Genomic DNA, 19,300 nt, shown 5'->3' with positions numbered 1-19,300 from the left:
ACTAAACCTGTAATAATTGTAATCTTTCATTTTCACATTAACAAAAATGAGCAGAGTTTGTTTCTGGCCTTACTAGCACAGAGAGAAAGAATATTTTTCATTAAAGTATAACTTTTGGACATGTAACAGATTAGACATGGTTTAGTTTAGATACTAGTAAAAAAAGATGTTAATTATAAAGAAAACTGTACAAAATACTTTACAATGTTAATTAAAAGAAAATTGTAACACGATTCTTAAAATGGAAGAAAAACTTATTGAAAAAGCTCCATGCTTTAGAAAAATTTAAAACAGTTAAAACAGTTACCCTTATTAACTTCCCGTAGGGTAAGCTATAGCAATCGCAAAAAAATCGAAAATGAAAATGTTTATATATCTTCGCGTTTCAAAAGTTTCTGAACATTTTGGCATATCTTAGAGAAAATTGATGTATGAATGCGCGCGCGCGTGTGTGTGACTGTGTGTGTGTGCGGATACAAATTTTTCGTCGACGACTTCGAGAACATGTATCAACCGATTTGAATAATTCAAAAAACATTTTATTTGTATTGACAAAATTTAAAGTTTAAATTTTTGCGAAGGCAGGTCTAGCGGTTTTAGAGATCCAGTAGTAAAAGTAAAAAAAAATCCATTAGGCGGTGAAAAATGATCATTAGACATATGGAAATCAAATTATAAGATATATCATACAGATTTTAATAATAAGCATGAACTTTATTTACATTTATATGGGTTCCGTACCAATATTTATCCGTTAGACTGCGATGTGGCGCTTAAGCGCTTCGATATTTCTTCTCTAAAATAGCCACGCAGCACAATTGCTTTGAAAAAAAGTTTATAATTTTCAGAAAAATTCATTGTATAAAAAATTTCGAAATATAAAAAAAATCCAAATTCTCAGAAATCTCATTTTCAAATATTTCAAAAAATTTTAAAGGTTTTTTAAAAATACTAATTTTTGGTACAAAAAGTTTCAGCAATTGGCCTTAAGGCGCAATGCCATGCACCACTAATTATTTTTATTATTTTAACTGATTTTTATTATTTTATTAAAACATTAATAAAAAAGCATAATTAAATTATTGAACTTAAATACTTAATCTCGCTGATACAAAAGTATGGTCTTTTCATTAATAGCCACCTTCAAATTTTACCTATTTTGTAGCAAAATATGACAAAATTGCAGCTTTTCAATTCTTGCTTTTAAAAAACATACATCAAATACTACTGCGTAAAATCAAGAATTTTTTCACAGACAATTCTGCAATATTTTTTCTCAAAAAATTTAACTGAGTGCAAAAAATCAAAATAAATCATCTATAGAGGAAGAAGAAATTGTATTTCGGACGATATAATTGAATAAAATAATATGAATTTATATTCTAACAATAAGTCTAAAATTATGATGCCTAAGTCTAAAATTATGTTCATCGTGAACAAACGAGCAAAAAATCGAAATATTAAAGGGCTTGTGTGATAGGAATGACTAATCAATTCTGCATTCAGCAATCAATTATTAATAGAATGTAACGTCATATTTAATCGAGCTATGGGTTTATTAATTCTTTGCAATGACATCTTACAAAAGATATTTAATATTTTATAGTACTTTCAATTATACTACTAAGAAATACTCTATGCATTAAAAACGGATAACACAATCTTCTGTTACTAATACACAATTTATGTTTTAAAGTGTAAATTTTATTTTTAGATTTTAACTTAAAAAATGAGTAGTGTATTAGTAACAACTAATAATGATTAGTTCTATGCATAATTGACTTCTAAGAAACAATATAATTTGCCGATAACATACATGACGAATTACCCTGGTTTATAATTAAGCATTGTTCTATTTACAATATTTTAGTTACAGACAACTAATTGCTGGTTTTACAGTTTTCCACAGTTTTCCATTATTTCGACGTCTAAAATTGATGTGCATTTTAGCATATATGCATGCATTTTTTAGTTTGTTATGTTAATTGTCAAATACATATAATAATATGTTATCATTATTATATTCTACAGATATGATATCTGTTATTAACCTTAAAATATCAAAAATATTTGTAGGACTTAAAATATATATACTCTTAATTTATAGCTATACATTTGTTTAATTATTAAATTTAACAAATGTGTAGCTAAAAATGAATAATTAATAAATTTTATAACAAAGACGATGAAAATTATTCAAATATTGTATATAAATAATTAAAAGTAGATTAAATGATGGCTATATCAATTAATAATTGTCAGCATCTTTTCCAATTTGTGAAAATTTAAACCTTTTATTCTTCAAGTGGGTATAAAAAGAATAAGCTTGATAAGATAAATGCATCAATTTTAATTAAATATTGAATTAATTGAAAACATTTTTATATAACCTAAATACTGAAGATTTAATAACGCTGGATTATAAATATCTAATTGAATTTAAAAATAATAATATTTTGTGATTATACTTCCCGTAAGGTAAGATATAGTAATTGCAAAAAATCGAAAATGAATTTTTTTATTTAATTTTCATTTAAAGAAAAACGGCGCCTGAACATTTTGGCATACTTGAGAAAAATGGGTGTATGTATGTGTGTGTGTGTGTGTGTGTGAGCGCGGATACAAATTTTCCTTGACGATTTCCAGAACACGGATCAACTGAATAATTCATAAACATTCGATTCGTATTGTTAAGGAGACGTGCTGATTAGTTTTTGGCTGAGGTATATTCAGCCGTTAAAAGTCAAAAATGATAATTCAGTTTTTGAAATAATGGAGCGTCCGATTTGAATGATTTAAAAACATATTTGTAATGATGAAGAACAGTTTAAATTTTTGAAAATGCAAATCTAGCGGTTTTAGATATCCAATAATAAAAGTAAAGAAAAACTCCATTTGGGGGTCAAAAATAATTATTAGACAGTTGCGCATCGAATTATCAAATATTTTATAGAGATTTACAAATTTAATAATAAGTACAAATGTTTATATTTCTATGGGTTCGGTCCAATTTTCATCGTCTCTACGCAATCGAAGCAGCGCGATTGCTTCGAAATCAGTTCAAAATTTTTGAAATATCAAAATATAAATAAATTCAAAATTTTCAAAAAAGACAATTTTTCTCAAAAATTTCAAAATTCTCAGAAATATAATTTTTTCAAAGTTTTCAAAATATTTTAAAAAGTTTAAATATTCAGTACGGGAAGTTCCGGCAATTTGCTTTAAGGAACGGCAATGCCATGCAACACTAGTTATTTTTTTTGCAATTGTGAACCAATGATTTTGTATATATTAGAGATGGTACAGTATCCATTAATGAGCCAACACATTTATAGCCACAGTGAAATATTACAAGAACAAAATTTATCTAATTGAAAATACGGACAAACTGTGTCATTTTGCCTTGTAATTAACAATCGTATTTATTCGCCTGGTCCTTGACAATTTTGGTCAGTATGCTATAGAGAATTTTTCTATGTTATTAACTATAAATAACATTTTCTTAAATGGCCAGTATAACGAGTTCACGTGATAATTTGATAACAAACAGCACGCAATGTAATGATCGAGGAGGATACTATTTGTATTGACGCACGCGATTTTAATATCGGGAGCTTCTGAATTAGATAAAATGCAAATTTAATTATGTATATATGCAAAATTTCACATACATATAAGAACACATACACACACACACATATATATTATATATATATATATTTATATATACACACATACATGTATTGAAACAGATTTAATATATAGAGTAGAGCAGCTGGACTTAAAGCTACGAGGGTAAAATCGGTCCATCACTGATATCATAAAAACAAGTGATGTTAAAAAAAATTATAACAAAATATTTGAAAGTAGAGGGAAAAATATGTGTAATGAGTATTAGGAGATAAATGTAAAAAATAAAAAATCTTCAACAAAAGTATTTTTATTCGTTGTTAGTTCTTTTGGTTGTGAGCACTGTTGTTTTAGTTTACGAGACATTAATATAATTTTAAGTTAGATTAAACAGTTTTTTTTATATAACCTCTATAAATGCTTACACGTGGGTGGGGTAAAAAGGACCAACTGAACCCTATTAAAACAATAGAAAATAATAAATGAAAAATTAAATTAAATTAATTTTTTACAAAAGATAAATTAAATAAATAACCATTTCAACTCTGCTGATGAATATTTCTGACAAAATCAGAACAAGATTATAAACAGTTTTGTCTCTATAAAAAATGTACCCGTGATATTTATATTTTGCATTGGTTGAATAATGTAGCTATTATTTCGTAAAATCTTTTTAGAAGTAAAAAATAACAGGTTCTTCTTACCCCGCATATGGGGACAAAAGACTAGGTGACAAATTTTTGAAAAACAGCAAAAAATACACATTTCTGCAATAATGGGAGTTTCTCCCAGTTTCTACCTGGGAATTTTTCTGAACGTAGTTCGATAGTTGTTTGTTTGACATGTGTTATTTGTTGTGATATAATTGGTTTGGTTTTCACAATATAATCGCTCAAAGTCAAATTGGACCTTTGTGCCTCGCCCTAAATTATAGTAGTAAATTTGATAAATAAAAAAAATAAAATGTTTCGACACTTGTTACGAGTCATCAAATCATGCCAGAAACAGCAATACACAAAATTCAACATTTTTTGACAAATTAATGAATAATTGATCAAATTCCATATAATAAAATGTTTTTTTTTTGTATTTTGTTCTTCCTAGTATGACTTGCTAAATGTTGGCAGAATTGAAAAAAATTGTGTCATAATGATTCAGAAGTATCAGAAGAAATAGTTTTTTTTATGAAATATTATTTAAATAATCATTGATTAAATAAATATACTGAAATAAAAATTGCACATCCCTAATGTAGGTAATCTGATAACTCTTATCCAGTAGATATAAAAAATTAAGTGATATTGTAACAACATATTACAACATTCATAATTTACGTGATAATAATACGAATTGAAAAAAATTGTGTCATAATGATTCAGAAGTATCAGAAGAAATAGTTTTTTTTATGAAATATTATTTAAATAATCATTGATTAAATAAATATACTGAAATAAAAATTGCACATCCCTAATGTAGGTAATCTGATAACTCTTATCCAGTAGATATAAAAAAATTAAGTGATATTGTAACAACATATTACAACATTCATAATTTACGTGATAATAATACTGATTGGCTGTTATCAGATACTTGGTTATCATCACTAATAACAATAGCAATTTGATACACTATATATATATATTTATATATATATTAATATATATATATATATTATATATATAATTTCAAGAATTTTCTTTCCAATTTCAAGAATTGTTTAAAATTAGCCAAAATTCACCCAATCCAATTCCAATGTTGATTATTCCAATGTTGATTATTTAAACTCTATTTAAAGTTGATTAATTTACATTGAAATTTAATCATCATATTTCAATATATCGAAACATAATTTGTAAATATTGTGGAATTTCATAAGAAAAAAATAATTAAATATAAAATTAAATATCTAATTATTGAATTGATGGTTTGTCAGAAGATCAAATAAAAGCTGATGTTTTCACACTCACCAAAATTATATATTTGGATTAATGATGAAACGTTTCAACTCGCGAATTGTAAAAATAATATGTATTTTGCCGCCAGAGCATTTTACATTTATATAATTTTATTAATTTTAAAGATAATTCCAATAACTCTAAGCTATCAATAGTTGATTTATAAGATTTAAAAGTTGAAGAGCCATAAGCTGTTAAATAGGTTGGCCAAGAACAGTTGGCTAATTTTGAATGTAAATTCGAAAAATGATTTTAATTCTGCTCATAGCTATTAATAAAATATTTAGGAAACAATTCTATTAACCCATTAATAAAATATTTAAGAAACAGTGATTCTATTTTTTGCCATGTTTGCTGCTGATCTACATTAATTGGAAGAGTCAATATTTGGTGTCTTCCTAATTGTTATCACAACAGTGTCGTGCCGTGATACAGTTTCAAATTCTTGAAAACAATATTCAGAAATAAATAAATATTGTAATATGAGACAGACTTGTTTAAACGGCTGTAACATAAGGCCCTATACTTAAAGCGACAAATAATGTTTATTTACATGATATACAACTCATGTTTGTTTTTTAAATTCAGTGGTAATTTAAAGTACTCAGCGATAATCATTACTAATTATATCGGCTTACTTGACAAGGCTCAAATTACACTACTCAAGAGGGTTTTACAAAAATAATAACTAAAATAACTTGGAAATATGTTGATATGACATTTAATTAGAAAACTTCAAAGTTGTAAAGAATTTCAATTTATTGAGTTATTACTTAATGAAAAGATAAATCAATTACAACATCACTTATAATTTTTATGATGCGACATTTTCCTATCAAACGCTGTTATCAAGTGCTTTATTGAATTGAATTGAATATTATCAGTACTACATTTTGCTTAAAAATTGAGTTATTAAATTCATACATAATTTTTAAGGTCGTTCACTACTTTTATCACAATATACTAATAGTAAGTATATTACCATCCTATACTATTTTTAATAGATCTTATTGCGTACTTTAATCATACAAATCTTAAAAATTGCTTGAATTACTAGGTGTCTACTTTTATAAATTATCTTTACGAAATCGACAAAGGGAAAATAACTAATAGTGCATGGCATAGTGCATTAAGACAAATTGCTAGAACCTACCGTACCGTAATTGAAAATTTTTAAAAGCTTTTTACAATATTGAAAAAATTGCTTCTGCAAAAAATGTGTAATTTTGAAAAAAAACGAATCATAAATCTTGGTACGGAACCCAAATAATTGGAAACAAAATTTGTACTTACTATTAAAAACTCTGTAATTATCTGATAATTTTATGTGCATATGCCTAATGAACATTTTTGACCGCTAAATGATTTTTTTTAACTTTTTTCAACAAAAATTTCATCAATTCTTCATTTCGTCAATATAGGTAAAATATTTTTTGAATCATTCCAATCAGACGCCCAGATTTTCGGCACTTTAGTCCTGTATCTTCAAAACGGCTGGACTTGCCTTTTCCAAAAACTAATCAACACATCTACTTGTCAATACAAATCAAATGTTTTTTAAACCATTGAAATCAGTTGATCAGTGCTCCCGAAAACGTCGACGAAAAATGCTCAGTGGTAAAATATATATTTTTTACCATCACAAATGGCAAAACACACAAATAAACATGAATAACTTTTAATAAGTAAGTAACTTTTAAACTCAAATAAAATATATCGTCATCAAATTCAAGTCTGCTCAAGAAAGAATATATATATATATATATATATATATATATATATATATATATACATTAGGGTGGTCCTTAAAATGGCCATTTTCAAATTTCCTTGCTCCCAGGGGCTCAAATGGTTCCAAATTGATAAAAAACAATTTTCTGAAAGTTTTAGCTCATAATATTAACGTTTAGATAGAGCGCAATTCAATCAAAGTTTGTATGGAAAGAGCATGGAAAAAAATTTGAAAATTAAAAAAAAATGTTTTAGGTATAACTTAGCGACAAATGAATAAGTTTTATTCATTCATTTGTTCGCTAAATTAGATCTAAAAAACATTTTTTAAATTTTTGAAAATTTTTCCATGTCATTTCCATACAAAACTTTGATTGAATTGCGCTCTATCTAAATGTTAATATTAAGAGCTAAAACTTTTAGAGAATTGTTTTTTTTATCTATTTGGAACCATTTGAGCCCCTGGAGCAAGGAAATTCGAAAATGACCATTTTAAGGACCACCCTAATATACATACACATAAACCATTTTTTTGTAATATAAGGTATGCCAAAATGTTCAGAAACCTTTGTAACGTATATACAAAAATTTTTTGTTTCATTTTCGATTTTTATTGAGATTACAATAGCTTATAACCTACATGAAGTTAATAAATATATAAATATTAAATAATGTTAAATATGATTTATCTATAGTCTATACGAAACCGAAATTGGTGAAATTATCAATATATAAATAATAAAGAATTTCAAATTGTGTTCCAGTATTTTAATAAACTATTGTGTAAAATAAGTTTATTTGCATTTGGATATAATTATTTGTTAATTATATTTATCAAATATTATTTTTAAAACAGTTTTGTTGAAAAAATATGCTCTTTTTAATATAATATGCTCCCATCTATCTATCTATGATTGAAAATCCATTAATCTACCGAATTGTGTCTTCTGATTATTCAGAAAACTACCAGCGCACAGCTGGAACACAGCGGACTATTTGCACGTGCCGTTATAGTGACAAAAATGCGAAATATGTAGTTTCGCTTGAAATAAGTTTGACAACTTTCATTTTCGTTAAGAACGCGGCATGCCGTATGTGCGGAATTTGGGGAGCGATGGATCTTTTTGACCCCTGGAATGCAGCAGCCGCGGCTTCGTTCGGATCTGAAGGCGACAACGTTGTTAGTTGCATTGTGGTAGAGTGTCTTGCAGCCTTCACCTGTGCGCGCATTGATTGCCGCCGCTCGCAAGGGGGCCACAGGTGCGCGGAGAGCACTCGCGGACCGGCTCTTGGACACAGTCGATGCTCGCGGTAGTGTTTTCGCTGTTGGCGAGTCTCCACTACGACAGCACACGTATATAATAGAGTTTATGACACATCGTTTGGTTGGCAACGTGTAATATAACATCGAGCCCGTGTGCAGCGCAACAGGAGTTAGTGCCGCACACAGGTTTCGTCCGAAGGCAAGTGAACGTCGCCGTTCGGGTTTCGCGTTTCTAGTGATTCCACTAACAAAACAAACAGTGATTTTCTAAAATTATCGTATAGTGAAATATTTCTTAAGGAAAACACTGGCGCAGGATTAGCCATCGTGCCCGATTTCGGGTGGAGCATGTGACAAAGTCAATCAACAGGTGAAAATATGTATAGATGTTGATTTATGTCAGCGCGCGTATGTGTGTGTGTGTGTTTTCACGTATCCGTGCGTGAACCTTAAACGTCGTGGCTTGTATGTACTGCTGAAGAAGGTTGGTACGTGAAAGTAGTGGCTCGCATTCCAATTTCTGACGACATTCCAATAGAATTCATTGGTGCCGCATCGGACTAATAATAATTTTCAGTGCATGTCAATAACTTAGTGAGTATTGAGTGATAATTGATTATTGAATACTACACTTTATTCAAAATAAGCCTTATAGTTAAATACAATAATCTCATACACAAAATGTAGTAGTTCGGTGAATGCGAAGATCGCAATAACAGTTGTCTTTAGGAATGCGGTAGTTATTATAAGTATATATCTACAACTGGTTGTGTAAATGAACGAAACGTTTGGAATTATAATCGCTATACTTATAATTAAAGCCGCGCTCGATCTGATTTCATATGTCAAGAATTTTTACTGATTACCGTAAACAATTGTCATAAAAGATATGACAGTATATTATTTTATAATATGAGGCACCGCTAAATTATATGTACTATTATCGAATATATCGATTAATAAAATAGTGATAAGAGATGATACCGATTGCGAACGAAGTCCGATAGACGCATTTCTATAGGCACGTATGTTCTATAAGGCGTGGCAGTGTTTACCATATCAAGTTGTATGTAGGTGCTAATGTGTGACTAATAATTCAATTGCGAAGGAATGCACTTTAATAAACAATTCAATTATTACTGTGTCAACAGGATAGTGTGAGCGATTGATAGTGTTGAAGCGAACGCCATGGCGTACCATACGTCAGGGGGTTACTCCGGCGACGAACGGGATTCCCGCGATGGGGATGACAGGCCAGGAGGCAGCGTGGACCTGAGCAACAAACCGACTTATTTAATGGAACATTTGGCTACTTTTACTGTTACGAAAGATACAGGTATTGTTTACCCAGCTGATGGCATGAGACGTTTACTGCAACTCGAGAAAACCAATGGCATCTGGTCTCAAAAGATGCAGTTGTGTCTGGATAGGTCCTGGGTTCTTATAATGGATTATGAAACTGGGGTAAAAAAAATATTCAGCATTAATTAAATAATTATTAATTTTATATTTAATAATAATTAATTATATAATCTATGATCTTTCTGTAGTCTGTAATGGAAAGATTTCCGGCATCTTTAATTCAAGAACCAACAGCTTTTACAAGTTTAGATCCGATGGAAATGTATAATAATATATTAGTTTTCATAGTAGGCGGATCCGATAACGGCCAGTCGCCAAATATGCGCTCGGAGATGCACATATTTCAGGTTGAGTATTATGAATATATTTAAAATTGAATAAAAATAGAAACAATTTAATTGAACACATATTTATTACAGTGTCAAAGCATTTCGGCACAAGATCTAGTAGAAGATTTAAAATTACTTCAAATGGGTAAGGTTGTAACACACCACCGTTCTAATATGGCCCCATCTTCTGCGAAAAATGTAACCGATTCACGGACGAGAGAGCAAGGTTCGGCCTATGGAGCTTATCGTGATCCGGATTCTGACCTGTCAGGACTGCAAGATGAAACGAGTTCTACTTCAAGCGAAAAGTACGAGCGAGATGTTACTATACTCAATCATTGTTTCGATGATATTGAAAAGTTCATAGCTCGTCTGCAGCATGCAGCCGCTGCTTCTCGTGAGCTTGAGCGCAGACGACGCAACCGAAAGAGTCGCAAACGAGACATCGGTGACGGAATGTTGACCATGCGCACTAAGCCACCCCCGGAAATAGAATTTGTTGATATTTTTCAAAAGTTCAAACTGTCTTTCAATCTGCTAGCAAAACTCAAAGCGCACATTCACGATCCTAATGCTCCTGAATTAGTTCATTTCTTGTTCACTCCGCTAGCGCTGATCGTGGATGCTTCACATGACACTTACTATGATCATGATTTACCAGCTAAAGTTGTCACGCCTTTATTGAGCCGAGAAGCGGTAAATTTGCTAATTAACTGCGTAAGCAGCAAAGAGACTGAACTCTGGCACTCACTGGGTGACGCTTGGTTAATACCAAGAGATCATTGGAAAGGCCCGGTAGCACCATATCATCCTGTCTTTATGGACGGCTGGTCACCGGATTGCCCGGTATTAGATGAACACGACACTCCTGACAAAAGGCATGATCCACATTTTGCGGGAAGTAACTACGACTATGATACTTCACCAGCTGCTCAAGAAGCGTCAAAATATAGTGATGAAGAACGCGATCGAATTAAGCCCGTCGGTAATGAACACTTTAGCACTCTCAGTGATATATCAGTAGATTCAATTGAAAGAAATGGTCAGCAGCGATCGATGTCTGGAGTGGACAAGACGCAAGAGTTGTGGGCAGATGATTTACAAGCTCGCGGGGCCAAAGTTGTTCAAGTTACATACCCGCGTACCGCAAACAATGATAAGGAATTGACAGTTGTACGGGGAGAATTTTTAGAGGTATAACTAATTTTATGCCCTTTATTGTAGATATATTGCAAAAAATTACATTATATGTCTTTGCAGATTTTAGATGATAGTAGAAAGTGGTGGAAAGCTCGCAATATTCGCGGTCAAGTAGCTCACGTTCCGCATACCATAGTCACACCTCATGCTTGTGGATGCGATGATAGTTTTCAGAGACAAGTGAGTTGTCTTATGTCATGTACATTTTCCGTTAAATTAAACTATACATATTAATTATATTTTTTTCCGAAATATCAGGACTCTGGCAGATCATCTATAGGCGCCAGTGAGGGCCCGTCAGGACCCGTGCAGAGTCCATCGTCAGTTGACTGGATTCGCAACCAGCATCAGGGTAAGAAAGGCGAATTTAGATACTTCTAATACAAGCTGTGTACTGTGTACCGCATTCATCTGTATATTGTATATTTCGATGTGTTTTGTCCAAAGAAATCGCTGTATCTTCACGCAAGACAAGAAGAAATGTGTAGGCTAATTTTGTAAGTGTGAGAACGGGCATAGCTTTTTGTGATTGTCTTATGGTATGAAATATTGTCAAATTATTTGCAGATTTTAAAACATTTAGAATCAACTTAACTCATAAAGCATTCATCAATTGAAATTTTTATAGTAATGTAATCATAATTTATTATTAACAGAATGATTTTAAAAAAAAGTGAAAACTTAAAAATATGCTTTAATTAAATCCCAGTGCTCGAGTACTATAATTCAGATATTATATTTTTTGGAATATGGTTGCTTAATCGTAGCATGTGCAAAATTATTAAATTCTATGTTTATGAAATAGCAGCGTTACATTTTTTTGATATGATTCAATTGAATACGCCATTTTAAAACGTAAATATAGATATGTGAGTTGACATCTTATGCAATTGATTGTTTCAAACAATTGATTAAAAAAAAAACTTTCTAACAAATTATTGTTAAATCGGGAGATCTTAAGATGTCCTCTGCCAAAGATATTATAATATGTTGTTAATTTTTCATATCAGCGCAATAATTTTTTATCATAAACATCAGATAATTAATTTAAATATAAATAAAACGACAATTACAGTTATATAAATTATAGATATTATTTATTGAGAATCTATTTACTCATATGTCAGTTTTTGAATTTCATTGTTATATGTTTATAGTGTATTGTCAGATTTAACAGATGATTATTTATATTGTTATTCTAATGAGTCATATGAATTATGACCTAGTAATTTATAGCTAATAATATTATATTCCCAAAATATTCTTAATTTTAGTGCGGCTTCTGGTCGCGCTTTCAAGTTGTTATGATATAATTAATGCTAACAAACAAAGCATACGTTTTATCTTCTCTATCACTATTAAAATATTTTTTTACTTATTATTTTAATTGATCATAAAAAATTACCTTGTAAGGCTTAAACGGCAATTTAATTAAAATAGATTTAACACTAACGTAGATAATTAATAATAAATCAACAACATTTGACTGAAATATAATTGTTTACGTAAAGTGAATAATAGTATAGATGACTAGTCTTGTTAATTGCCCTCTAAATTGCTTAAGAAAGGCAAGGTGCTTGGGAAAACTCAAATGAACGCATTGGAAAACTATTCGACAGCGAAATTAGGACTGTACTAAATTTTCTGATTGCTTGTCTTAGTTAATAGAACATTTCGAAATTGTTTGAAACTCAAACTTACAAGATATTTTTGAACGATTTCCAAATGTTTTATTATATTTAATAGACAAAAACTTTCATTATCTTTACCATGTATTTGTTGCTAAAATATGTTAAGAAATGTCATTTATATATGTTCCTTATTTATGGCTTATCATAATTATTTGTTTGGTGTGTTATTGAACAGATGCAAGGTTATGATGAAGTAGTTCGTCCAAAATATACATTGAATATTTTATAAAAAATGAAAAAATACTCGTTATAGTAACATTTTATTAATGCATAAATCCCATTAATGGAGATGTATTTTTTGTATGTAAATAATATAGCATGAACGTAATTATTATGTATTTTGTTTTTATTCGTAATGTAACAAATTATCACGACAGCCAGATCTTAACAATTTGAAATCTAATATATGAAAAAGAAACATCTGCAATATGAATAAATTGTTAACCATAATATACAAAAAGCTATGAATATAATTATTTATTGGACCAATGAAACGCAATATGATACGAAGTAAATAGAACGCGACAAAACATTTTATATCTATTAGGCATCAAAATTTTGTCTGAGGAGATGAAAACTGAAAATAATTTGGATAAAATAATTCTGGATATTTAGTTTCCTTAATGCTTAAAAACTTTTATGTATAATATTCAAACTAGAATCATTAGTATGCAAGCAAAGATTTACAAATTACAAATTTAATCAATGTTAGTCATACCTGATCATATATGGTTTACATTATCTATATGTTGGCGTATATTTTTTGCAATTATAATAACCATCTTATATACTTGTTAATATCAATACTTTGTAATCATAACTATGTCTTATAATCGGTATTTTTTTTTAAAAACTTTTGCTTCATTTTTATCGCACAAAATATTTAAAAATAATAATTATATGTAACGCAACATTTATTGTGCTGTTAATGCTTTGCTGAGAAGATTATTTCATAATAAAAAAAAACTTCTATATTATTCGTTGCTAGTGGTTAAAAAGAAAAAAATGATGCTACAGCTAAATGATTCATTTACAAAAAAAGCTTTATAAGTATCATCTATTATCAAATCGTCCTACAGAATGTGAAAGCTATTTGCACATTCTCAAAATAGGTGTGGGTCCATTGAAGCAAGTTGAACGTGCGCAATTATTTGAAAACAATCGTTGTGCAAAGGTATGTTGCTTTTGATGGGGAGACGAAAAATTAAAATTAATGAAATAGATTAAAATAAATACAAATTTAGTAAATGGGAACGAGCAAAAAATTGATCCTCCACCACCTCCGCCGTTGCCAGTAGGAGAATTGCGCTCCAGACAAGAATCACCGGAACCGGTACCAATGACACCAAATATCATCAGTAAGTAGAACTTGAAATTAGTAAATAGAAAGTAACAAAGTAAGTGTTATATTTAACATCTTCAAAAAATTAGAATTAAATTTGGAATAAGAAGTTGACATCGGATAGTTGTGGTCATTAACAGAAATAGATAAAGATAGCAAAAAATTAATTCCAAAATTTACCAAATGCTTTGTCGTTTTGGGACAATAAATTTAAAACCACGATAGATTCTCTAATAATTGGTCATGTGAGAAATACTATACAAAATTAAAACTATTAGTTGTCGAAAGCTAACCCCTGGTTACCCTATTCTATAGGGCTACTGGTTAGACCTATAGAATTTGATTCATAAGTTCCAGATTTTATACCCGCCTAGGTCAAACTAATGCCAAACAGTAGTGACATCGGTTTTCACTTGGAAATATAGATGGCAATATGAGTCCAAGTGAAAACAGTCTTGACACAATATTGTTGCACCAATTTATATCATCATTTTAATATAAAAATTATATCATTATTACTAAGGTGACCATATTTTTTAACATCAAAATCGGGACGGTAATTTTTAGTTATGCTTATCTGGGACGAGGGGGGGGGATATGATTTTGAAATAACAAATACAATGAAAATCTAAATGAATCTTTTTTTTACTCAGAAATACTGACTTTTAAATAAGACCTTTATTATTCTTTTATTATATTATATATTATTTATGGATCTACATGTATATGATCTTTCGCTTCTAATCTGTGTATGAAATTATATTCATAATTTTCCTCTAAATTTTTCTATACTTTTTGAAAATCCGAGACAATCCGGGACAAATATTGTTTTTAGAAAAACCCGGGACACAAGGTGGAAATCCGGAACTGTCCCGGTCAAACCGGGACGTATGGTCACCTTATTATTACAGAAATTGTAACAATAAATTGATCACATAGAAATAGCAACTATTTGGGCTGCCATCTATAACGCCACGTCATTAAAAAATTTAACCATATTTTTTATGTCAAAACCTGGACGGTCCGTTTTGTTATGCAAATTCGGGAAGGGGGATTAATTTATTTAAAAGATCAGTATTTTTAAATAAATCTTTTTTTTAAATCAAAATTACTGACTTTCAGTAAAAACTGTATTATTCGATTATGTTATATAATATCTAGGCTACATTAACCCGCCTTTGAAATTTGAATTCGATAACGTATTATTTAATATGAGCATATTCCTTCTATATATAATTTTCAGATATTTCATGGGTAATTGTAATTTTATTATCAAGTAATTGCAAAGATTCAATTTCAACCTATACTTTTCGACAAAAGTTCCAAATCCGGAACAATTATTGCTCTTACAAAATCCCTGGATACAAGGTTGAAAACCGGGACGAATGGTGACCTTAGTAGTATTTACATATCAAAATTCGAAATCAATATTAAAACTAATTTTTTTTTTACAATTTACATATAATCAAAATTTAACGCAATTAATTATTCCGAATCGTGAAACAATGTAGCAATACTACATGCATTGAACTTATCATTCGTAGATTCTTGAATTGTTCATAAAATTTAAAAATATTATGCAAAAATATTAGAATTTAAAATTACGAAATTAGAACTATCATTAGGTGTTCTTACATATTATAGTATGTTATGATAATGCAATTAATATTCAGAATGAAGAAACAAATTGGCATTAGTAAATGTATTTAAGTTGTTCTGCATACTAGGCGTAATTGGAGTTCACACATTTCTAGTTACTAATGACGTAGTAAACGCTTAGACATTGTGATTTATAAAAGAAAAAGAAGAAATAAACTTTCAAAAATTAGAAATCCAATAATTTATTAAATATGCAAACAAGGCGTAATAAACTTCCGACACTGAATTGGCACTTTTTCTGTTCTAATCTTTATTCATTCTCAACAATTCATCGAGTGATGTTTTTGAAAATAATGTATACGAAATTTTAAATTAAATTGAAATTTAAGAATAGATTTTTAGTTTTTTTTTCTATAATCAGATCCAAAAAAAGTTGGAGGCGGTTTAGATGCCGACGAAGATGTACAAAACGTCCAGGACGAGCTGAAATTTGTACTGACGTTGTTCCGCGAGAAACGGAAATTCAACATCACAAAAACACCAGATATCTATATCGAACAAACATCTACCCCTGATGAAGTCCAAGAATGGCTAAAAGCTAAAGGATTTTCCGACCAGATTCGCCGTAAAATGAAAGGACTTAACGGCGAAGATTTGTTCTTGTTGCCGAAAGACAAACTGGAAGAATTCTGCGGGGAAGAAGAAGGCAAGAGATTGGCGTCACAAATTACTGTTCAAAGAAGTGTCAATAAGGTAAAATTTAAGAAGAGTAATGTTATTATAATTAAATCAATATCAATTGCAAGAAACTTCTCAAAAACTATATCTTCTCAGAAATATCATCTCATCTACCTTATGCATAAACCAGTTAACTGTAATTGATGAGCATATTCGACAAGTAGAAATGGCAAAATTTCACGTATTAACGAGTATAATCGTCATGCCTATATTAATCAGTGGTCATTAAACTTCCTTTGTTGAAAAAAAAAAACAAAACATTCTCAAATTTCAAAATGTTTACAATATTTCGAAGCTATGTCGGAATGAAACAATCAAATAAAAATATAAACACTTTGAAATGCTTTTACCCGCCATGGAATGCATTGATATAAAACATTGCCAATTCCCATAAGAAAATATTTCTGTGCGATGATAAAGTTTTTTGAATGTTGACAAAAAAAAAAAAACATGATGCATAAGTCGACATATAAAAGCCATTTGCATAGTCCATGAATATCATTAAGGATTTGATTTCTTACTTTTGTATATTATTTTATATTGTATAATATTTAATTGAATGCATAAAACTGCGTTTAATACGCAGTTTTACCTAAATGAGCGTGCCACAGTTAACTGGTTAAAAACATTACCGTCTTTTATAATATTCTTATAGAGATTCTATGATATTATAAATAAATGCATGCATTGCCCAAAAAACAATTCAATAGGTTCTCCAGCTAGTTAAGGAGGGAGCCTGCTTTAGAGGCTTAAAAAAATATATTTTTGATAAACAAATATTTAATTAAAACGAAACTTTCAGGCTTTATTGTTATATATTTCAAAATTTTTCTAAATTTTTTCATTAAAATATATGCCATAATATGCCGGGTACATACAGATCAACATACAGGCATTGTGCCGATGCACCACCGCGAGCAGGAAAAGATGCAGGTTACAATTTCCATCCAAAACAAAAAAAAAAAAAAAAAAACAAACCAAATGCATATTTTCAGTAGTATAGATTCTAGTTGAACCTACAAAATCTAAAAAAAGTTAAAAATTCAATAAATTCTAACAACTTGGAAAAAAAATTCACTTACAATAAAAGTTAAATGAAAAGTGGGGGTTAATGATACGATTATACCTTTTTTGAAGGTTTTTTAGATTCAACTAGAAAGAAATTTAATCCTGATTACAATCAATTTAGACTCGTTTCGATAGGACGTTAAAGTTTTCTGAGAAATCGAAAAAATGAGAAACCTAGAAATAGCGCGTAGAAGTTTCAGTCCTGCTCGTATACCTGCTCGACACTTGTCACTGTTTCTTCTGTAACTCCAAAAATAATTTGAATTTGTTTCTGAAATTTTAGGGATATTCTTGGATTTAGAAAGACATTTTTGCCAAACAATCGAAATAAAGCTTCTAAAGCAGGCTCCATTCTTAAACCAACATTAACTTATATATTTTCATATTAACTTATATATTCTCGTATTTTTTTCAGTTCAAAACAGCACGATCCTCTGAACTACAAAGAATCCTAGCTCTGGCACGCCAGAAAGCTGAAGAAGACGAAGAAGTTTAGTCAAAAAACTAAAAATTTAATTGAATAGATTAAATAATGTTAATTCTATAAAACATCAAAAGAAAGAATTATAAAAATGCTGCTAATATTCTACGTTACAAACATTCAACTTAAAATCTGTATGTAACTTTTAGGAGTGTAAATTTTTGGAACTGTGCAAATACCAAAAATACCATTTTAATAATATTGAAATTTGTTTGTGAATGAAAGTTCACAACTATGTTTGCACTGTTCCTATTGAAAAACAGTATAATAAAATTAATGGGTTCATTGGGATATAGTGATTATCAACTTTTAACAATGACAATTATAGCTTTATATCCATAGTATTATATAACTTTAAAATAAAAGCCTACAATGCTCATAATTCAAACGCAATGATAATTTGGTATTCAATTTATTTGATTAATAAATAATGACAAATAACTTATTAATGTATTTTGTTTTCTCTTAAAAATGTGTCGCAATGAAATGTCGTCATTTCGATGCATTTGCATTTGCGATACATTACATTGTATTTATATAGTTACGATAATTTAACGATAACGTATGAATGTTAAACACGTGCAGAGAAAGTTTTCATACACACGATCTTTCATATTATGACATAGCTTGCACTATGTAAAACTTACGCATGATTTTCACAAATTAAAGATAATTAATTCAAAATAAATATATAGAAACTGACTATTTTCAATATTCCATACTGTGAAACTATATGCTATTACTTATATTATAACTTTTCTGCAGCAATTTCAAAAAGCACATAATATTACACCACATTGAATTAGTCGAATTAATCGATACAAACCTATAACTAAAATATAAAAAATTGCGATAAAATATTTCAAATATTTTTTCAGTCCCTGAAATATTTACCTGAAGTATTTTAATT

At 29.5% G+C, this 19,300-nt stretch overlaps 1 protein-coding gene across 2 annotated transcripts; it reads left to right on the top strand.

Moving 5' to 3' along the window:
• Positions 1-8,443: 8,443 nt before the first annotated feature.
• Positions 8,444-18,451, top strand: LOC113377074 (epidermal growth factor receptor kinase substrate 8-like). 2 transcript variants are annotated; one of them, XM_026617254.1, is made up of 9 exons: positions 8,444-8,950; positions 9,732-10,044; positions 10,131-10,289; positions 10,362-11,465; positions 11,532-11,651; positions 11,730-11,823; positions 14,407-14,520; positions 16,525-16,856; positions 18,325-18,451. In XM_026617254.1, the coding sequence occupies exons 2-9, from the start codon at positions 9,769-9,771 to the stop codon at positions 18,403-18,405; spliced, it is 2,280 nt and encodes a 759-aa protein (XP_026473039.1). In that variant the 5' UTR covers positions 8,444-8,950; positions 9,732-9,768; the 3' UTR covers positions 18,406-18,451. The 2 variants fall into 2 exon arrangements, with proteins under 2 accessions (XP_026473039.1, XP_026473040.1); XM_026617255.1 differs by lacking the exon at positions 8,444-8,950 and adding an exon at positions 9,601-9,650.
• Positions 18,452-19,300: the final 849 nt, after the last annotated feature.

This window comes from Ctenocephalides felis, unplaced genomic scaffold (genome assembly GCF_003426905.1).
Source record: "Ctenocephalides felis isolate EL2017-DRISC unplaced genomic scaffold, ASM342690v1 CF-g0.4_SCAFFOLD_01886, whole genome shotgun sequence".
NCBI classification, from domain to species: Eukaryota; Metazoa; Arthropoda; class Insecta; order Siphonaptera; family Pulicidae; genus Ctenocephalides; species Ctenocephalides felis.
This window is presented reverse-complemented; position numbering and strand designations above follow the sequence as displayed.

Excerpts from the sequence above, each read along its gene's own strand:
- LOC113377074 (XM_026617254.1), top strand. The coding sequence starts at position 9,769 with ATGGCGTACCATACGTCAGGGGGTTACTCCGGCGACGAACGGGATTCC. Across the intron at positions 14,521-16,524 it reads AATGACACCAAATATCATCA|ATCCAAAAAAAGTTGGAGGC; the intron begins GTAAGTAGAACT and ends TTCTATAATCAG. Across the intron at positions 16,857-18,324 it reads TTCAAAGAAGTGTCAATAAG|TTCAAAACAGCACGATCCTC; the intron begins GTAAAATTTAAG and ends TATTTTTTTCAG.